Source organism: Ammospiza nelsoni, chromosome 18 (genome assembly GCF_027579445.1).
Source record: "Ammospiza nelsoni isolate bAmmNel1 chromosome 18, bAmmNel1.pri, whole genome shotgun sequence".
Classification (NCBI taxonomy): Eukaryota; Metazoa; Chordata; class Aves; order Passeriformes; family Passerellidae; genus Ammospiza; species Ammospiza nelsoni.
The window spans coordinates 6,964,476-6,987,708 of NC_080650.1; the positions used below are offsets into that span (position 1 = coordinate 6,964,476).

At 43.6% G+C, this 23,233-nt stretch overlaps 1 protein-coding gene across 1 annotated transcript in view; it reads right to left on the minus strand.

The window, feature by feature from the left end:
- Positions 1-23,233, minus strand: part of ZDHHC8 (zinc finger DHHC-type palmitoyltransferase 8) — a 110,045-nt gene that overhangs the window by 20,542 nt on the left and 66,270 nt on the right. Inside the window, exons 2-3 of the mRNA XM_059485454.1 lie at positions 4,642-4,763; positions 1,153-1,310 (exon numbers count right to left, since the gene is read on the minus strand). Of these exons, the coding sequence (XP_059341437.1) occupies positions 1,153-1,310; positions 4,642-4,763 (280 nt within the window). The remainder of the gene's footprint in view (positions 1-1,152; positions 1,311-4,641; positions 4,764-23,233) is intronic.

Genomic DNA, 23,233 nt, shown 5'->3' on the forward strand with positions numbered 1-23,233 from the left:
TTTACAAAGACATGGGCTCCTTCCATTGACTGGAGAACCATTTGCTGAACTCTGAGTTTTGCTCTCCTGAATTCACACATTGTGGCTTCTCTGCTTGTCCAGTAATGTAGGCACCAGTTTGCACCAAATTAAATTATGAACCTTAAGCTCACACATGACAAGCTGAAATGGTTCACCCTGATTTTCTTGCTCTCTTGAACTCTCCACCAACTCTCCTATTCACTCCTTTTTTACATTCACAATCCCTTAGCTACCTCAAGGAAGATGCAGCCAGCATTACAAATTTCTATTTTAATCACCACTGGTGACAGGGCTGACAACAAGCATCGTTGCATTTGTAACACACATAACTGAGGGCTGTGCTACCAATGGCACTGCTCAGTGGGAGTCCAGCTGTGAACTCCCCAGAACTCCCCAATATGCTTTTGCTTTGTGTGATTAGTCAAAAAAAACTTATAAAGTAAGTCATAACATTAAGTTCTTAGTCTGCTGCCTAGAATATGAACTGATGGCCTCTTCCCATTGTCATAACATTAAGTTCTTAATTTGCTGCTTAGAGTATGAGGTGATGGCCTCTTCCCTTTGCCATAACCATGCAATGAGACTGATGCTAGAAAATAAAACAGCTCAAGGCATGTTCCTCAGCAGTTCCGTCCCGTTTGTGACTTGTACACAGACCCCTGGCCGGCGACAGGAGCCCAGCTGTGAACTCCCCAGAGCTGGAACTCTGCTCCCAGAGCAGAGGAAAGGCCAGAGCCCACGTTGGCCAGCCCAGCAACCCGTTCCCAGAGCAGGAGCAGGCCAGAGCCCACGTTGGCCAGCGCAGCAGCCCGTTCCCAGAGCAGGGGAAAGGCCAGAGCCTGCGTGGGGCAGCCCAGCAGCCCGTTCCCAGAGCAGAGGAAAGGCCAGAGCCCGTGTAGGGCAGCCCAGCAGCCCGTTCCCAGAGCAGAGGAAAGGCCAGAGCCCGTGTAGGGCAGCCCAGCAGCCCGTTCCCAGAGCAGGGGAAAGGCCAGAGCCCGTGTGGGGCAGCCCAGCAGCCCGTTCCCAGAGCAGGGGCAGCCCAGAGCCCGTGCTGGCCAGCCCAGCAGCCCGTTCCCAGAGCAGGGCAGCCCAGCAGCCCGTTCCCAGAGCAGGGCAGCCCAGCAGCGTTACCTCCACGCAGTTGTCGCAGACGCTGCAGTGGGAGCAGCGGGGCGGGCGGTAGAAGTGGCAGGTCGCGCACCACTTCATCCGTACTTGGATTCCTTTGATCTCCACGTTCTTGTACAGCGGCGCGCGGAAGTCGTCGTCCTTATCCTCATCCTCGTCCGCTGCTCAACGCAAAACTCAGAGTTAGGGCAGGTAGCACAGGGCAAGGAGAAAAGAGCTAATCCTGTCAGCCCCTGGGCCACAGGGACACTGCACAGTGCCCTTACTGTGTTGTGTTATGTGATGGTTTATCACCTCAGCCCTGCTTAAGAAAAGAGACCATTTAAAAAGAAATGCACAAGAAAAATCCCAGTCTATAACAGACAAATATATACTGGGAAGAAAAAATATTCTTCTAGATTCCTGTGATCTTTATTTGTTTCCTCCTGACAGAAAATCTAAGAAGTTCACATCTATTTAACACCTGGTTAAACATTATAGTGCAGCTGGCATTGGTTGACTGGCTCCAAATTAGGTGGAATTTGATAATGTTGTCCCAGAGGAGCATCAATTACTGTCATGCAGTTCTATATTAAATCTTCTCTAGATGTGTTATCATGATCCAATTTCCATTGACTTCAGAGGGAATTTCTCCCTTCACCTAGATGAGCTTGGGATCTGGCTCAGCTACAGTATTTATCTGCAAGTATTCTCTGGATTAACGTTTGTGTGTGGAAGCAGAGTGCTGTACTGGCACCATTCCCTATAATTTTCCTTCCTAACTAGTCAGTGGGACTCTTAGAGAGAGCCAGACTCTAAATCCCTTAGGCACTTCTATAAATACAGTCTTTAGGTTCTCCAATACCATTATAAACCTGCCCAGGCTGTGTAATACATGTGGGCAGATGAAAACAAGACACCGGAACAGTCAAACCATTTAAGCTCTTATAAAAAATCTGACTATGCTGACAAAAAGTCTGTACATTATATATACCTACATGCATTTAAACATGTTCCTTTTGCAGAATTCAAACACAGAGTTTGTACAAAACAGATCCACATCAAAAACACTGAATGAAAGCTGATTGTAGTTGGTATAATTAGCCAGCAAAAAACATTGCCAGTCTCAGCCTAGAGACTGTAAATCAGATTTTTCAAGGCAGCCCCAATTTCAGTTACTTGATACTTCCTTTCCTACTCATTCATTCTGGTGTATTACCAGAAATTCACTCACACAGAGCCAATACTGATTCATACCAGAAAGATTCAGAGAGCCAACAAATGAAAAAAAAGATTTAAAAATGAGTAACAGAGCTGTGAGCTTGATTAAGCTTCTCTTCAACAAGCTGGGTTTCTGCAGCCCAACTTTTATCATTTCCCCCCACAGGCCAAGTTCTATCTGCCAGATCTGCAAGCTCATATAATATAGCTGGAAATGTGCTTACTTCCAGTTTCCAGAGACCTGAGCAGAAGAATACATTGACAAAGGAATGTATCTTACTACACAGATTCTCATACACTGACCCACTGACGTGGAGCAGCCCAGTCTCATATTTTTCTAACAGATTCTTGATGGCTTCCTTAAGGAATTGTGTGATTTCATTAGAATCTCAGCTTTTGTACTACTTATTTGTTGTTTTGGTTTTGAAGTAAATTCCTAACTATCAGAAATGTGCTAAGAAGCTTGAAAACCAAGAAGACTGAACCTGATTTCAACAGCAGAAAGCAAATGGAGTGATTGTGTATTCATTTTAAGTCCCTCCTACAATTCCTGAACTCCTTGCGCTGGCAGCTCTGCGGGTGGCGTGGGGTGGTGATAAGCTTTTTTTCACATGCACACTTGTGATCTGAAATAACATCTGCTCCTCTTTCCTCCCAGCACTGGTATTTATAGTCTTTTCCATCTTCTCCCTTATAAGTTTGCTTCCTTCACACATCTGAACTCCTACTCCATTACCTTCTCCCAGGACAAATGCCACGTCTTTTCTCTCCCCTTGCTCCCAGCATCTTCCTGACAAAGCACAGGCACAGAGATGCAAGGCCAAGGCCACAAATGAAGTGAGAGACAGTAGAGGGGTGAACTTTAGGAGCCCCTCCTCTTCCTGCTTTGCTCCTGACTCCCTTGTGTAAAGGGAGATGGGATGGGAGGGAAGGTGATGAGGAAGTTTCTGTTTGATCTCCCCGTGTGTTTTTTTCCTTAAATGCAAAGTCCAAAATGAAGAACTTGTTTGCAAAAGGAAGTTAGAGAAGCCCAGAGGAAGGTATGAACTGACAATACACTCAGCACTGATCACTCCCAGGGCCTGGTGATGTCCAGCTCTGCTCTGAGGGAACTGCCCTGCACAAACACACTGGATTCTCAGACTGATAATGTTTAATGCTTAATTAACCACTGCTATCTCTGCTGAGATAAAGAAACTAACAAGTCCAGGAAACTCCTCAAAACTCCTGCATAAGCTCTTTTGAAAGTCACTAGCATTTGTAGCTTTAAGTACCTATATAGTGTATCTGTTGATCTTACACAAGTGACTGGATCTTGCCTCTGCCTTAGATTGCCTTTACACACAATAATTTCCTCAACTGGAGTGCTGCAACACTTAATCAGGGGTTCAGAAGCTTCAGCTGAGAGGAATGGCAGAGAGATGCTCATTATTAGACCATGCTACCTGGAGAAACCTGGCCTTGCTATTCAGGGAAACCAGCAGGACTGGTGCCTTGCTCTTGTCAGGTAGCAATTCAAAACAGACCCTGAACTTGGTGAACAGAGGTGAGGAAGCACAGCTTGCAGACAGCACAGATCCATTGGTTTAGACAGACTGCCTAGAGCAGTCTCTGCTGCAAACTGCATGTGAATAATTATTGGAAGACAGATAAAATGAGGTGATAATTCTCTCATTAGGATGTGTTAAAAGAGATAGCTGCACTGTGGTTCCCATTACAAAAGCTGAGTGATCTCTATCCTATTTAATCAGCTGTGAATCAGTACTAATTTAAGCAGGAATATTTTCTAAATGTATACATTTTTAGACACTCTAAGGCAAGCCTTAATCATTATCTGTTCTAGCGTTCAATGCTTCTGCATTTCTTTTAAGGTATTCTGGAAGGACTGCTTTGATGAAACTTGCAGGAAGTTTAGCCTCTCCCCTCTGCCATGCTCTGCTACCTCTGGTGAAGACAGTGACTTAAATGCAGTGTGCCAGCATGACACAGGGGATAGCAATCAAAATCACATCACTCAGGAGAGCTGTCCAAGGAGAACCATTCTACACAACCCCGTGCCCTCGAGTGCCAGTCTCAGCAAGTGTGAGGACACCCAGGAGCTCAGAAGGGAGCTGGAGGGTGCCCAGCATTTCACTGCCATCTCACCCTAACGACAGTCAAGTATAGTAAATAAATAAATAAAGTATACAAGATCAATCAGCAACTTGTGTGTCTGGATACCTGGCACCTCCTTTGGCTTGGATTTTCAATGTCCCCCTCCCCCCATCCCTACAACAGTCCCATTTCTGTTACCTCGTGGGAAAACTCCAGGGTCCATGAAAGTTGCCATGCTGAAGTTTGCCAGCACAAACAAGAAAACGAGTCCATTGTACACTGGGATGGCTGGGGAGATGGCTTTTGTCAACCAGGGGCACCTGTGGAGAAGAAGAGTCATGGGTAAGGCTTTCAGCTGTAACTCACGGTTTCTTCCCACTCATTGCCACCACACAGAAAGTTCTCTGGGCCACCCCAGCCATGCAGCAAGTGCAATGTGCAGTGCAACAGAAAGTTCCAGGGAGCCAGTTTCAGTGATCACTGCAACACCCTCTGTAAAGCTGCTTTGTTCCAGAGCACAGAAAGCCCTGATTGTTCCCAGGGCTCACAGGGCTTTGCCACCCTATTGCCTCATCTGCAACCTGGCGTTTTACGGCTCTGTGCAGCAGCTTCAGCCCATTGTTGCAATTCTTTTACCTTCTCTGCTGCCTTGTTGCAGCTGGGGTTACTTTCAATTTTCCCTGGTGTAAAGCACAATAGGATTCAAACCATTGATCCCCAAAGCAGGGGCAAAGAGAATCACATTTGCTTTTCACTAAGCTTCCATGGTTTTTAACACTCAGAACCAACACTACAAAACCTCTCCTTGGGGAAAAGTTTTGTCAGACCAGGCTTTGCAGGTGTCAGCAGAAAATGCAATATCAAAAAGAAAGTAGATGGCATATGCCATGTGAACAATGTTCAGAAGCACCTGAAAGATTTGTTGCTTACCCAATGAGTGTAACTGAGAGGAACTGAAGATAAAGGGTAAAGGAGAACAAGTAGAACACTTTGGAAAGAGGATGGGGAAATTCTTGTTAATTAGAAGAAAATTGTTCAAACTGCAAAAAACACTTCCTACCAGCAGAGAAGGACATGATGAGGCAGAAAAGAGCCTGCCTTACAGGCAGCTTCACCAAATAAAAAGCAGTGTGCATTCACTCAGCCATTCACAACCTCTGAACACCCCACCAAATGCATTTCTCCTGCAGGAGGAGATTTGGTGTTACAGGGCCACTGAGAAGAAAAATGATCAATCTCATGATACTTGCAAATATAAATAAGGAAGAATGTGGGTCAAAGTATGCAATTGAAAAAAAGACCCCTACTGAGCTGCTCCTTAGATTTCCACTTGTTTTGACAGCCAAGGACCCTTCCAAGGCTGCTGAGCAGGCAGACATTCAGCAATGCCTGCTGCCATTAGCATAAAGCACACTCTGGCCCATGTATTCTGGTATTTTGCCTGCATTACATCTACAATTGGGTCTGATTGTCTGCCAGGCTGAAGCCTGAACAAACAAGGAGAAAACAACAAGCAAGCAGCCCTCTTCCACGAATTTGCACTGGGTTTGCTAGCAAGAGGCTGCTTTGAACAGCTGAGAATGGTGTTACTGACCTTGAAGAGACACTGTCAAACCTGCTCTTGTGACCACTGTTAGGAAGTCACCACGTTTTCTTCTCCTGTTTCTTTGTGGGCAGGCAAAAAGAGATTGTTCTGCACTTCCCGCCTCTTCACTGCTGGGCTTTTACCACAGCACTGCTGCAAACTGCTTTTAAAAGGACTTTCCTTGTGTGTGCTTCACTCAGCCTAGCCTGGAGTGAGAAAATATGCACAAGTCCTGCCCAGGGTGAATGAACTGTAAAGCCATGAGCAAGACACCTCTGTGGCCAGGGCCAAACTTCCAGGCTGACTAAGGGAGAAGGAGAAAAAACCAGCCAAAGACAGCTTGACTGCAGGAGGTACCTTCCCTAGGAACCTCTTGTTTCCCAAAAGATGGAATTTCAACAAGCAGAGAGCTCACTCTGACTTGCTGCCTTGCTCAGTTTGCCTCAGAGCAGCTGCTGATGACTGCAATCCAAAGCAAGGCACAAGTTTCTCACTTGCCAGGAAAGGTGCTGCTGCAGTGACCTTGCCAAGCAAACTGCAGGCCTGCCACTAACAACAGTTTCTGCCACATCCTCTGGAGGAAAGCAAAATAAGTCCTGAAGTAAGCGGTTATAAAATCAATTCTACTCAGGGAAGAGTTCTTCCCTCTAAATTATAGTAAAATTAGATTCAGTAATGGGCATGACTGACTTAATTTCTTCCCATTAAGAAATTGCCTACACAGAGAAAGATTATGAAGTTACCCATTGCTTGTCAAGCATGGAGGAGAGATGTCCTTGGCAGTAAAGTCACGTAGGTTGGCAAATCAAGGGACAGGAAACCCTTTCTTACAGATAACCAGTTACTCTGAATGAGATTATAATTGGAGAGACTGTCTCAGATGATTAATGCAAGCATTTTTTAACATTCTCATTTATGATTTATTTTGTCATGTTCCCAACAAATATATCAAAATATTAGGAAGAATTTTAGCCATAAGATAAACTGCACAGCACATTTAATGAGTAAACAGTGTATCTGAAAAGACTTCACGGAAGTTGAAATAAAGAATAGAGTGAGTCACTGCACATACTTGCCACAAGGTCAGTTCACAATCCTTCCATTTCTTCTTCCCAGAATTGTTATGCAGCATCACAGATTACATAAAATTAGATGGGACAAAAGAGGACTCATTTGTAAACTTAACTGGCCAATAAAAACAGATGTGGAGATCAAGTCCTGGCTCATAACTGTAAAGAGGTCTGAAAAAAAATAATCCAATAGGATTCACCAAAATGATGCAGCCTCCCTGCCCCTCACTAATGCACATATGATTTCTGGCAAAATGACAGAAATTCTAATCAGAGCCTAGCAGGTTGTTTTATCACTAACCCATCATGTGAAAGCCTGGCTTCTGCCCCTCTGCCTCAAGAAGAAAGCTGCACAAGTGTTGAAGCAGGACCTGTAGCAAGTTCTTTTTACTTTGTGCATATCCTCTCTCCAGGAGATCTACTTCCAGCAGCAACTGTGCCTATTATATAAGAACAATTATAGCTGAATTTCTCCTTTCCTTTTTCCTAACAGAAGCTGTTGTGAATCCAGACAAACAGCACACAGGATTTAAAGCTTTCTTTGGCTGGTGAACCCAAAATTTCAAGAGGCTGCAGTTTTGTGTCTTTAAATCATCTCATAGTGGAATTATATATCAGGAAGGGTACCACAACTTTTATAGGGCTACAAAAATTACATAGAGCCAGGACCAGTGTATGATCCCCTAATGAAGCACCACCAGATTTTTCTCTGAGACAGTAATTGTACAATGTGTGTCCTATTCCAAGTTAATTTGGATCCCTCCCTTGAACCAAAGACCTGCAGGGTAATGTTGCAGGTACCAGCCATACTGCTCAAAGACTGCTCCAAAGAAAAACTTCCCTTTCTTTGTTTACTGCAGAGGTTCATAGCCAGCACACAGCACCATGGCACGCTGGGGATAATTACAGATCTCAAATTTTCCCAAACAAAGCACACAATTACACAGGCAGCATTTCCCTCATAATTATACTTCTCTGACACACAGTGATTCTGTTCATAACTCAGTGGAGAGTAATTCAGGGCGACAGATTAAATCTCATTTATCCTATTTGCTCTTGAAACCCTATCCTAATAAAACAGAAAGTTAAAAAGATTAACAAATAGGATCACACAACTTGCTAGGTGTCAGATAGACTTAGCATGATCAGCTGCCTTCCTCTGCTAAATTAAACAACAAATAATCCTTTCTGCATTTTTGCCTGGTGCTTTGTAGCAAGACATGTTTGTGTCTTACAATTCTAGTTCACCTATGATTAAGTAATTGAACAGGACATTTTTCTTGAATCCTGCTCTAAATTAATATTTTGCATTTTTCATTAAAACATTGTTAGAGAGACAGTAGGCCACAGAGAATGGAGCCTGGAATTGCAAGAACCAGGTTCTAGTCTTGGCTCTGACATTGCCCCACAAGCCACCAAAAGTCACCTACTGCCCCCAGCCACCCCAGTTACATTTTCTGCAAATGAGACCAAACCCTGCCAGATCACCACTCTGCAGGGCAGAGAGTCTGAAAGTCTGAAAGCACCTCTGTTAGGGCCAGGCTGGTGTCTGTGGTGTTTGTGCCCCTGGAGGCAGCTCTGGGCACCCAGCAGCCTCCCCTGAACAGGGCATGGTGTGAGGATGGGTCTGTGATTTAGCCAGCAAACAAGGCTGGTTCATTTTACACCTGCCTGCAGCACCACAAGCACATGTGAGCACATCTGGAGGCCAGAGACAAGGAGCAGAACATGGGGCAGGAGGTCACAACCCTGCCCTTTGCTGAAGCTGCTTGTGCAGTGCACAGAGATGTGGGAACCTCAGGAGATGGGCATCCAAGTTTGGACACTTATCCACATCTAACAAGAAGGCTCTCAAGGATTGTCTAATTGGCTGCTCAGCTGCACCTGATATTTGATCTGAGATCCTTCCCCTCAGCCTCAAAGAGATGGCTGATGCACAACAGAACTATTTATTTCTCCACAAATCACAAGGCATGGGGTCACAACATGGAAAAGAAAGCACCTCTTAGCTCAAATGTGCTTCTGCCATCACAGTGGTAAAAGAGTAATGTGGAATAGCTGATTCAGTGCATGCAAGTAGAAGCAGTTCAGTAAAGTAGGGACTAATTAGATAAGAGGGGTCAACAAGCAAATATAATTTGACTAAGAACAAGTACTAATTTCACTGGAAACTTTCAAACAATGTCCACAGACTGTAGAAGCCTGTCCCTGACTCCTTTCCAAGAGCTTCTAGCCAAACCCTGACTGCTAAGAACATATTTGCACTGTAAAATCCATACAAACAATTCCTAATCATCTGACCAAAGATTTAACATTTCTATTATCAACCCTAGGAGCTGGAACCAACATCCTGGGCTGTCCAAAAGCTGCCCTGTCCTGTAAGGCAAAAGAGCCAGGAAGGCTGAGAGGACACACCAGAGCAGGGACAGGTCCACAGAGGTAAAAGTCCTCAAGCAGCATTGCACCAGCTGGAACATAAATGAAAGGGCTGTCAACTGTCTGATTCTAACACCCACACTGTAGAAGGATCTGGGGTTGGATGTAAACATTGTACTTTAAAGACCATTCCATCAGTTTTATGGGGAACAGAGAAGGTGCAAGACATCCTGAAGGCTGTGCATGGCCCAGTCTGCACCACAGAGCAGAGAAGGGCAGAGATCCCTTAGTCTTTAGCAGTGTTAATCTAAAACATTTCTCACATTTCCCAGTCTGGGCGAGATTTTTCTATTTATATGATTTTTCCTACCCTGAAATTACAGAAAAGTACCTTTCTGGAATAGTAACAGAAGAAAAAAATAATCGCTCATTTTCCATTTTTTGTCACTATCAAAGACAGCATGAAGATTATTGTACATCTAAAAATATTTTCCAAGGTGCTGAGACATCTGTAGGTTTAACAAGGCATCACTGGAAACAGTCAGAAGAGAATTTATGTGAGTGTCATAACCAATGTGAAACAGAACAGCAGGTCTTGTGAAAATAGCAGGAGGTTCTGGACTGTCAGGTTCTTTGCTCAGCTCTGCACATCAGATTTTGATAAGTGAACTAATTTCTGCACCGTATCTTACTCATTGGCAAGACTGCAGATAATACATCGTTGCCATAGCACTACACTCTGTGAGTATGGCAGTTGTACTGACAGAAAGTGATATCAAAGTAAAGGATAACAAATCCAAATGTTACCAAAAAATGGGAAAAGGATGAGTAAATACTGGAAAATTTATTACTGAAAAGCAGTAAATTATGAGAGCTGACTGCTACATAGAACAGCTCACACTGGTGATAAATAGGACCTACCAAAACATCTACCCTGATTCTTCAGATGAAATTATCCAGCAGAAGAGGCAAAAAATCACCCCAAATCCCACCACCAAAAACCTCATTAATTTCATGAGTCCCTTGCTCACTGAAATATAGATGAACACTAGAGATAGAGGTTCAAATCCATCACCTGCTTAACTGTGTTTAATTATTCACAAGAAATGTGCTGGGCTGGAATTCACTCAGGTTTAACAAGAGCTGATGGAGTTTCAGTGAACTTTCCACTACACTCTGGACTCCATCCAAAGGCCAGTGGTTCATGTCTGGCAACTTCCAGATCAGAGGAGCTAAATCAATTAAAAAGTCAACTTGAGATGTAATGGTCCTTGGTGAAAAATCTTACCCAGGCTGTACATCAACCCCAAAGTAAAACACAATCTGCCCTTTTCACAAAGCTGCCTGAAAGCTCTGGATCATGTTCCCTTCCTCCCTTTTTTAACAGTCTCCAAATATCTGAGAAAAGCCAGTATTGTCATGTGAACTAACATGGGAGAAACACAGAGAAGGAACAAGAATACCAACAATTCAGTCTGAATGAGACCACCACAGGTGCAAACCCACCCACCACCCTCAGGTTCAGAAGCTGTGCAGCCACCCCAGACCCACTGTCCAGGCACAGGCTGACCCTGCAGCCAGTGGGCAGCAGGTGCTGTGTGAGCTGTGTGACTCCACATGGTGTGCACAGCCAGCAGATAGGCCTGGCCTGGCCTGGGCTCAGGGCTCAGGCCTTGCAGAGATGCTCTCTGCACACTCAGTGAGCCCAGGAAGCTGAAAGAGCCACCCCAATTATAGCCAAGCCATTGGCTACTGCCAGGAGCTGCTCTCACACTGCTCAGAGCAGGGCTTGGGCAGGCAGGGCTGGGCTCACCTGCAAACACACAGCAACCCAGCAAAATCCTGCTTTGAAATGTGCTCTGTTCTGCAGGAGTTCAGGCCCTACTCAGAGTCAGTCTGCACTTACTGACATCCAGGAAGGCCCAGGACAGAGGTTTTGATGTACTTGTAGAGGAATATTCTGTAATAGTGCAGCAGCCCTTGGAATGCCCAGCTCTTGGTTTGCACTGCACACTGATCTGGGCACAGCCAGGCTGCATTTCAGAGCACACAGGAACATTTTTGTATGACAAGAGGATGATGCTCACAAGAGGATGATGCTCACAGCAAAGTGAGTAGGAGGTCTTCATGGCACTTCAAGTGTCTAATGGGCTGTGAGCAGCATTACCAGAGCAGCAGAGAATGCTCTGGTGCCTCAGGAAAGGAGCCAATTGCCAGTGCTTGGGCAAGTCAGAGCAGATTGTGGGTGCAGGTACATGGAGTGAGCACACAAATCCAGAGTCTAACACCTTTTGTTTGCCTTTTCAATCCTGGACTTTGCAAAGCCTAAAATGCCACACAAGCTGGAAGAGGCAAGGACAAATGCAATCCAGGGCTTCCCAGACATGCATCAACCTTTTATTAATCCCATGCTGGGCAGCTGGAAATGAACTCTGCTTTTTCCAGCAGCCAGTAAGAGAGCTGAGTGTATGGGTGGTGTTTGGGTCATGACAGAAGAGAAGGGCAATAGCTGCAAAATAATCACAGCAGGAGAGACACTAGTTGCCCTGTCACACTGAAATTTTAAACACACTTGGTTGGCAGAAGAAGGAACTCAGTAACATTCCTGTGCAGTTCCGTCTGCACAGGGCTGGCCACAGGCATCCCTGCAGTGCAACAGCTGAGTGACATCCAGCCCATTCCAAAGGTCACACAAGCAAGTCATCAAGCCATGGAAACCCTGCTAAATGGGAAATCAGAGAATTATTTCCAAAAGATGCTGTATGAACCAACAATTCATAACACAGCAGGGTTCTCAGTGCATGAGGCTGCACTGCCCTGTCTGTGCTCCCCTGTGCACCCCTTCAGCAATAATGACAGTGCAGCTGCCCAGGCCAGTGTCCAGGGAGGGCAGAAGGTACCTCACAGTGTCTGAGAGGGACACACAACTCTACACAAGCTGAGCTTTTCTGAGCATTTTTGAAAACACCATGTGGAATGCAGACTTGTGCTTCCAATTTGTAAACATCAGAACTATGAAATGAATGTCACACTGACTACAGCAGTGCTGAAAATGACAGCCCCTCATCCAGAGTCCTCCAGATCCCATTTCCCTGAGGAATAAAGAACATGGTTTATTTGGTAACCACCAGTGACTCTCATGACCTTCCAGACCTCTCAGCAATCAGTAACACAGGTTTTTGCTGGATAGCAGGAATGGCATTTGCCAGATCCCCAGATGGAAAAAAGGCACAGGATAGCTCCTCCCTGGCTGAAGGATGTTCTCCTGTTTCTCTGTTGTCTTCATCCTTCTCAATACACACATGAACCCAGCAATGGGGAAAGCTAAGGTGGGCTGCTGCTACAGAGTTGCTTTTTAAGACAAGTTTAAATTATCAGCAGCCTAATTCAGACACACTCGAGGTGACCCCAGCTACTGGAACTCAAGGATTTGTACACTTGCTCACTGTATTCCCCAACCACAGAATTTCTAGTACACATTCAGTGTTTGAATTCCTGACATAGTGGGGTAGTGGAAACAAGGCAGATCATTTTAAGTATGTGGTGATGAGAGAGAGAGAGAAACAAGAAATATTATGATATAAGGAGGGAGGTGGTGACTTCAGTGAAAAGGCAGTCTATATTACCCTTGTTGAAAAGTTAATTTGATTTTTTAGATATTCCTTTTCCACATGAGCTCAGTAGAAAGAAATTAAACTTCACAAGACACCATCCCTTTACAGCTTCTGGAGCAATTACCTAACTAAAAGACAGCATCTATTAGATTAAAGTATGTGCCACTTAAATTAACAATGAGCCAATATGCAGAAGAAGCATTCAGTGTGAGCTCTGAACTCTGTGATCATGTCCTCGGTGGATTAGCAGAGAACAGGGTAACACAAAGTGCTTTCAAAGATGCAGGGCACAAGAAGAAAAGCAGGAACAGCAGCAGAGCTGGCCCTGCCAGGGATGTTGCATGACCAGCCCTGGAGGGACAGGATGGACCATCCACTGCAGGTGAGGTCTGACACTGTCCCCACCACCGAGGAGTCTGGCAGGGCAAATGTACCAATGCACCAAATAAATGTACCAGTGTACCAAAGGTACCAATGTACCAAATAAACGTACCAATGTACCAATGCACCAAATAAATGTACCAATGTACCAAATGTACCAATGCACCAAATAAATGTACCAATGTACCAATGTACCAATGCACAAATAAATGTACCAATGTACCAAAGGTACCAATGCACTGATGTACCAATGTACCCAAACCCAGCTGGCTCTGACAGATCTGCCAGCTGCTCTGTGCAGGGCTGTGGCACTACAGAGACTTGGACAAAGGAGGGGCAGGAAAATCCTGTCAGGTGGGTGATAACAGTTCAATTTTTTCCATGACTGGAAAATGCTGTTCAGGAAATTTACAACTAATTGAGACCAGAGTTTCTAGCAGACCTGTCTGGATCTTGTATTGCCTTTGAAATCTGGAAACAATACCTGTCCATGGCCTGAATAACATGCTTCAGAACTGCTGCACAGGGTCATTCATCTATGCAGTCGCTTGCCCATGTGGGGAAAGAAAACCAGTTCCAATCTGAACTCTCGTGTTTCAAGATTTCCAGACACATGGAGCAGCAAAATTACTGCAGTTATTGCAGGCTTCCCCTGTGTGAACCAAAATGATTAGGGACTTCATATTTTACAGAAGAGATGAAGAAAACAAAGAGATAAAGGCACCTCTATTGCCTTTAGATAGATACAGAAGATAGGGTAGAAAGCGTAAACATTCTCATATATCAAGTACTGGAGCAAATATATAATAATAAAACAAAAGTCTCTCTTAGAATCTCATCTTTAATTTCCCTCTGGAACATCCTCTTGAAGGGGTTTTATGGAAACCTGAACTAGGAGCATGACATTTTTATACCTCATTCTCACTACACTGAAAAAGAACATTTGCACAGCAGGTATAAGCCTTAATATATTAAGATTTTACACAGGGAATGAAAAATCAAAATTATTTTAGCTGATTTAAGAAAAGAAAAATATAAGAGACCATCATGTTTCAACATATAAAACTTTACATTTGGGAAGAACATGCTCCTGTGGCCACCTGCTTTGGGATGTTTCACCCAATCTTAAGGCATCAGCTTGAAGGTCCCAGTCACCTTTCGAAACTGGACATCAGAGGAGAATCATCAGTGATTCAGCCTATTATGGCAACACCTTTAATCATAAACTGCAACAGACCTAACATTTATGGCCAAGGTAACAAAACTGACCAGGACACACCACCCATGCAGCCCCCTGCTACACAAACACCACGTGCACCCCTCTCCTGGCCATGCACTGCCCTGAAACCAAACACATTTTTATACCCCACATCTTTCCCTGCAGGGTGGATGCCAGCAACAGCAGGGCAGAACTGGGGTCTTCCCAAACTGCTTCCCTGCCCAGTTCTGCTGGAGGTCTGGGACTGTTCTGGGGCTCAAGGACCGAGCTGAAAAATCCTCATTTCTTCCAGCAGAGGGTAGTGGGACACACAAGCCTGCAAGCAAATGTGTAAGATTATATTGCAAGTGAGGGAAACAACAGTTCAAACCAAACCAAGGGTGCAAAAACACAACTCCACTGCCTAACCTGGTGGAAATGTTACAAAACCAAACACATTTCTTCATTTGTTTTCATCAAATTGAAGAAACACATTAAACTCAGCTTGTTCTCACTATTTCCACCCTCTCCCTGTAACAACATTATCTTCATTCCCCTTTCTAATTTTGGGAAGGACACCCCCAGGCAGCAGCAGAGTCAAAAGAGCCTTTTTCTAAACATCTCTACTAGAAATCTGCTTTTTCCTTCCCTCTGTGGAACTATTCTCCTTTCCTTGGATCTCCTTGACTTTCAGATACTATTTCATCTTCTCTCCCTCCCTTTGTCCTGTTCTAAATCAAATGACTGAGCAGTCCCACACGTCCTCCTGCAGCAGAGCAGCACGATGCAGTTGCTGCTTTCATCTGGCTGTGTGGCCACTCCAAGGCATTCCCAGGTGCCTCCCTGGGTCTGGGAGCCCATGGAGCTGCACACAGGTGTCCCAGGCTCAGGGCAAAGGTGACACATGCAGAGGCTCTTCCCCAGCATCCTCTCTACAGACACCAAGAAGAACAACTAAGGGAGAACAGTCACAGCCTTCTCAAACTATTAAATCACTGTCCCAAGACTCCCCTGCCTGCACATCAATGACTGAAACATCTCTGCTTACCATCTAACAGGATTAGGGCAGGCTTCTGCAGGCAGCTTCTCCTGCAGGGAAGATCTTATTACAGAACCCATAAAAAACCAAAATGCTTTTGGGGACCAATAAAAACCTAAAACAGACCACAGTAACTGTCACATTAATAGTAATTTTTTTTATTTAAATGATGAAACCTAGCAGCATCACCACCTGAGGTCTAAGTGTCTCTGTCAGCTTAGACAAAATATAAAGCCAGTCTTCCAATATTTGTGCTGGAGCACAGGTATTCAATTCAAGCTGACAGAAAACAAAATTACTTTCTTAGAAAACATCCTATGAGGGGATAGCATCTTAATTACAGAGACAGGGAAATGGGATTCAGGCTGGTATAGAGACAGGGAAATGGGATTGAGGCTGGTATATAGATTTGTTTCTTGTCAATCCCACTCCAAAGTGCACAAGGTGAGGATCCCCCCCAGCAGCCACAAAGGTGGGGAAGTGTCACTGCTTTACTTTTGTATTACTGACTATACCCCCAAACTCAGAACTTTTAAAGGCAGAAGAAGAGCTTGCTCACACAGTGCAGTGGACACAGGGTAGCTGTTTTCCCTATTAATCCCTCACTGCTCACTAAAAGCCCATGGGTTTTGTCATTTTGGGGTGTGTTTCTTTGGCAGGATCACAGAGTAACCAGGAAAGCTACAATTATGCACTGGATGTGATGAATGAAAACCCTTCCAACTCTGTGGCCATAATTCAGGAACATAAGCTAATTACAATTACCTGAGATACATTAACAAAACTTAATACTCTCAAGTCAAAATGGGACAATTAGCAGCTCCTGTACCAAAATAGAAGACTATGGAAATGACATATGTGCCACCATCTGCTAATGATATGCAATAGACAAACCAATTCAGGAATGGAAAAGAAAAGAAAAATAAAAAAAGAAACAGTTTCTTGATGAAACTTGTTCCCATTTCCAAGAATCAAAGTGAATATTCAGCTTAAACATTACACTTTCCAGATTCCCAGCTGGGACCAGAATGAGGAGTGTCCAGCATCTTATGATTTAACTGTTGAGAAACTTCCAGGCCAAATTTTCAACCAGAGGTCTGGCTCCAGATCTGAACTGTGGGATGGTTTGTCTGTGGAGTTCTGTCCTTGCTTCCAGTGGCAATAGCTTGCACTAATATGTGTACTTTTTAAATAACCAGTTGCTCCTGAACTTTGTTAAGTTCTTAATTAATATTTTTTCCCTTGATTTAGTTTAAAAGGTAGAGACCATCATTCTCCTTGTCAGAAAAAAAAAAAATGAACATTTACTTCTTGTTGAACAGCTGTCACAGTGTAATGAAAATAATTTACTGTTCAGTTTTTTTGAATGAATGTCTTATCCCTCCTGTCCTTTCTTCCTTGAATATTTCCTGAAATAAACCACCAGCAAACTAATTTTGGCTTATACTAGAGAACTTCATTAACTTTGGGATACCTCACTGCCCTTTACACTCCTCTTTAAAAGCAGATGAATCTGCCACAGTGGATAGGGGAAATGTGGAGCTGCACATCACAGGAGAACAGCCACAGAGACATAAGCAAAGCATGCTAAGATGAAACTTCTCCATCATCTTCTTTGACTGAGGGGACAAAATAAAAAAAAAAGAAAATCAAAGTAATCAGAAAATCCAAGCACAGAGCTGCAACTCGTACTCTGAGGAAAACTTCGAAGAAAACTTGTAATTTCTGAAATTGTAGTACAGTGCACCTGGTTCCACAGGTCAAGTACAAGGTAGAAATGAACCATGTTCTGGGGAGTTAAATCCCTGAAGTACCCTCTGGTGAATATGAAAAGCAATTTCTTTTTCAGAGCCAGAAGAGTGGCTTTTTTATGTTTTAGTTCCAGGATGCACATTTGATTCATCCAGATAATATTTTTCTCACCCACCCAATGGACTAAAAACAGGCTTTTGCTCATTTACCTGAAGAAGCTGTCAGGTATTTTGAGTGACCTGGGTGGGGGGAATATTTTTTTCACCAGTTTGTTCATATATTCCACAATTCAGCACAGTTTTTGTCCCTCTGGAAACACCTCACTTTTAACATTAACTTCGGCAATTTTGGGAAGTTTTCCATTTAAAACAATACAAAGATATGTCAATAAAAATTAACTGGAAGGTATTATAGCCTGTCCCAAGAGAAGTTCACCAACTAGGGACAGAGACTTACTAAAAGAATGGCTGAAATTAATGACTCTCAGCAAGAGACTGGTACATCCTTAAACAAGAGATTTACACTGCTGCAGGCTGGGCAAGGAGATGCAGATGAGGAGTGGGGCCCATACTCTTCCTCATCCTCTGTCACAACAGCCCTCCCAAAGCTTCTTGCTTGTGATATTAATCCTGCCACACTTGCAGGCCTGCTTCCACACACCACAGAGAGGAAAAGAGCCTTTAACATTGTTTATTCCTTGGACATGAGTGACACACTCATTTTATCAGCTCTTCAACATCTGCTGTTCAACAATAAACAGAGATATCAGCAGGTTTTATTTTTTTTTACAATACCAGATATATCAAGTCATTGACAAGTTAACAAATGTGCTTGCTTTTCATGGTGCTTTGCTTTGATTTTTTGTAATTAAACATAAGATTGTTTGGATCTTGTCTTTTCCCTCGAAATGGAGCACTGCAACACAGCAGTTTAACTCTGTATTTAACTTCTAAAGCATCATATTTTCTCTCCACCCTCCCCAGGACAGCTCAAGGCAAACCACAGTCCCTGGGACATCTGGAGGTTGGGGTTTGACTGCATCCCTTCCTGCCATGAACAAAAGCAATCAGCTTTGCTGAATTAATAATTATTTAGGAATTGTTAGTATTTCTGAATTGCAAAACTCCATGCTTGCAAAGGCTGTAGAGAACACAGCCCTCCTTCAGAGGGCTATTAGAAAGAAAATAAAAGCTCCATGTTAGCTGTCTTAACTGTGCAAGATGAAAAAATGCATCTGCCTTGTTTCTTTAGTAACTGCTATGCAGCAGCTCCTTTGGTATTCCTTGTTTCTCTCAAATTCACATAACCATGGCTTAGTTTAACCAGGGACTTTTTGTGGATGTTGGAAAAACATAACAGCTAGAGAGAATGATATGGTTATGCTAAAGATACAGTAAACACAGCCAGCAAGAAAATGCAAGTATCCTCATTCTGAATAGGAACAGATGCCAAGACAGCAGAACCCTGCCTTGAACTGGAAATGTTTTCAGTTATTCACAATTTGTGCCAACAAAACAAAAAAGGGGTTAAAGTGAATTCAGAACATCCTAATAGATGTAGAAAAAGCAGAGGCTGTGCAGAGGGTGTGCTCCCATGGAGCCCCTGTGCCAGTGCTCCAGACAGTGAGGGGCCTCTCAGTGATGGTTTAACTGAGAACTTAAACCATCCCAGCAAAGTCCTTCGGGAAAGCCAACCTGGGTGTGCACTTCTGGCAGAAGGGCTGCCTGGGCAGAGGGGAGGAGCAGCCAAGGAGAACAGATTCCCTTTCTACCAGGATTCTGTTTCCTACGTGTTTGGTTGGACTGCGAGCCCTCGCCTGCACAAACACGCGGGTGTTGAATTGTTCAAATTACACAGCCTTGTGTTGCTCATTTACAGCAGCACAGCCAGTGACAAAGAAAAGAACTTGAAGTGCTCATTGCCCTTCAAACAGGAAGAAAGCCCGTGGTGACAGGCTAGAGAATGTGTGGCTTGTTTTTCCACCACCCCACGATGCACACACACACACCACATGGAGCTCAGGACGCTCCAGAACAGTCTGCACACAGGCTCACTGTGTCTGCAGGAGAGTTAAACCTCCAGCTCCCCCTCCCCGAGCCAGGAGCACAAAGCACGAAAAGCAGAACCTCTCTGGAACATCTCTCTTGCAAATTGTTGTAATTTCCCATCTGTCTTCAGCTTGGATGACTTTGCCAGGTCCACGGGGGACGATTTCCAGCATTCGTTTTGGATTAAGGGTTCCCTGAGTGTGACTCAGGAGGCAGAGTAAATGACCTGCAGCTGCCTCTCACAGCCATGGCAAATGGTGAAAGTGCCAGTCCCAAGGGGCCCTGCTAGTGGGTCCTAAGCCAGTTAAAATCCAGCAGTGACCACCTGATCTCAAATTATAGGAACCAATGACTGTGTCAAGTTGATTTGCAGACTGATAACAATGTGAAAGATTTGTTGGATAACCTCCATCAGAAAGGACAGGACAAGTTCAGGCTATTTTTTTTTTATAACTAGCAAAGTTGTTGGCTGAACCAATCCAATTCATTTTTTTCTACTAATGAAATCTATTGTTTGTCATTTGCTTTTGTGCTGAAAACTACTTCTAACACCACACCTTGCTTTGTGTGCAAACAATATTACAAACAGTTGTGTTTGGCTTGACACCTAGTCTAACTGCAGTGTGACTTCACAGAAGTTCACAAAGACTAACAGGCATAATAAGAACAGCATCTCCTGGATCAAAAACTGTTTTCACAAAGGACACATAAATTTGCTCATTATTTCTATGGAAACTTCTGGGTTTTGGAAATTTCTGGACTTTCCAGTAGGCACAAAGTCCTTTTTCTGGTGAATAGGAAAAACATGTTTTACTTTTGTCTTTTATGATGGCATTTTCTATATACTCAGTGAAAGCCAACACTACAACACTGTGTTACTGTAGCTTCCCCTCAATTTTCAGTTTCTATAAATTTTAGCCAATCAATGTTGTTGTTTCCAGCGCTACATGGACTTTCCTGTACTGTAACAGTCACAAGTGGAGGCCAGGCTGTGAGAGTCACCTTGAAATGTTTTGCACCTGAAGCATCCCATCTCTGCAGAGTAGATACACCCTCACAAGTGGATGCTGCCAGCCAGTATTGGGTAATTAACTGCAGTCTGGTAGAAAAATTGTATTAGCACAGCCAAGTCTAACATCGATCTACCAGGTCAGTGCAAATCTGCAATGCAGAGGCAGAAGCCCATTTAGTCAGTTTGCTTAAGTATTTTAATTTCAGTAACTGAAGCAACTCTACCAGTTTGCTGCTCAGCATCTTCCACACTGTGGCAGATTCTGCAAAACTGACCTTAACTCACTGAGTGCTCTGTGTTTGAAACAGGGGCAGTGCCTGCAGTGTGTGCAGACTGCTCAGAGACTCAGACACAGCAACTAAATAAGCATAAAGAAACACAGAGCTGTGGGTATTACAATCATTTAATGCTCCCTCATCTCCTGCCACTACAGCTGTGTGAGAGGAAAATGGGTCAAGGAAAGATACACCCTCAACTTTCAGATACTTCCAGTTATGCCCTGTCTTAATGTGGCTGCAAACTCCGGTCCCTCAGAGCTTTGGCAACCACTCACTGCAACTCCACTGTGTCAGACTCTACTCCATATTCTCATTTAAACCAATTACAATGTGGACTTTGCAATTCATTGATAACATAAAACAGACTAAAAGACTAACATGGTGCCTAGGCACACAGGAAGACAACTTTCCCTGGGTGTAAGTGCATCCCTGCCTTCTGATCCAAGATCTGACAGGAACAGGACTGTAGTACAAGTACAGGATCAAAAAACTACCTTCCAGCACAGCTGGAGCTGAGCACCGGCTGGAGCCAGCCTTGAGTCTGTCAAAAGGACAGACAGAAGCCTCAAACCTTTGCCTTCCAGAGAGGATGGGCACCAACACTGTCACCAACATGCTGCTGTACCAGCTGGTCCTGTCTGCAGAGCAGCACACAGAAAGGAAACAGCACTTCTACAGCTTTTCCTACAACTTCCATTTGCATCAAGGAGTGAACTAGTTAAACCACTGCTCTGTGCCAGCTGATAAATTCTGTTCAGAAACCAAGTAAGCATTTTGAAAAAGGTTTGAATACAGCTGCCTAGGGGCCTGGCAAGATGCAGGAAACTTATGTGACCCACTTATATTGCTGATCAGAAGCCTCTTCCTAGCACATGGTGAGATGGTGCATGAGGATAGTCAGAGAAACTTCAGGGGAAAGCTCTGTACAAAAATATTCTGCCATTCATTGTCTCCCACTTTCATTACCATCATCATGTAACATCACTGGGCCTTTTTCCTCAAACAATTCCTCTAACTTTTGATTTGAACTTGTTTCATTCAATTGAGCTTTCTCTTAACTCTGAAAAACTTTGCATACTAAAAATGTGTCAGGAATACTCCCTGTGCATAAAGAATTTACACACTATGCAGCAAGAATCTTTTATAATTGTTTACTTCTGACCAGAAAGAAGCCCCTGATGGCTCATAAGTGGCAGCAATGGTAAAGTAGGAGTAAAATGCTGCAGCCATGAAAGAGAAAAATAATGTAGTTGAATCATGAAGTAGATGCTTGGAACATATGTCAAGGTCAGATCAAAACAGCCAATTGTTGCTATTATCTACTTAATCTTCTGTTGTGTGGAAAAGGGAGTTAGGAAATTCTTTTCAGCCAACGTGTCTGTCTAAGCCAATGCCCAAGGCAAATAATGGTCTAAACAATAAGGCATTTTGTTTAACTCTGCAATAAATATTAAATTTGCAAAGACAGCTGTTTGGTTGCAGTCTCCTCCTGCAATTTCCAGTCAATGTTTCATATTTACACAAATGTATAACAGTACATAATCCTCCCACCTTAAAGTCTCAGCTCCTTGAGAGAGTAGGCAAAGAGTGGAAACTGGGGCTTAGAAGTTTAATCCTTGAAACAAAAAATTAGATCTTTTCCTTGAGAGTTGCCACATGGTGTCTGTTCAAAAAGTGACATTTGTAAATTTTTACTTTACAGTTATTGAAATCTTTTCACAAGATTATCAATCACAGAGCAGTTTCACTGCAGAAGGAAAAATTGACAGGAGCAGCTCTTGTGGCACAGGAACTTGGAACAACCATGGGTCAGGGCAGCAATTTTTAACCTTTGTTTTCAGGGGAGCCTGACCTTGACAAATTACCAGCAGCATCTGCCTGTACCATGAAGTGATCCCTGGTCTTTTAGCAGCTGTATTATTCATAGAGGAGATTAACATTATTGTTTGCCCTACTGTTTGATTGTGAAAAGCTAATAAATCAAATTTGGCTGGAAAAGGTACATGCAAATCCATGCTATTATACTGAAGATGTCAGTAAAGCAAGTCAAATCCAAACCAAGAAATCTTAATTTAAAGGAACACTACCCTGAAGGTACACTTACCTTCCTCTAAACTCAGTAAAGTTCTATCATCTGTCTTTGACCACTGGGAACACAATATTCATTCACAGATTATAATATAGACTGTAGAAAGAAAGAAGCATGTAAGTTTTAAAATATTTAATAACCCTCAAAATGCAGGGTTCTGGAAGCTCACAAGTCTTTGCAAACAGTTATCCATTCTTGCACTCCCACCAAACTCTGCTAAATTTTCCATTCCAAGACCATCAGAGTCTCCTGAATAAAAATGAAGAGACATGGTTGTTTGCAGATACGGGAGCAGACAGAGCCTCTCCACCATAAGCATTCTCACCCATGATCAGATTTCTGCATGAT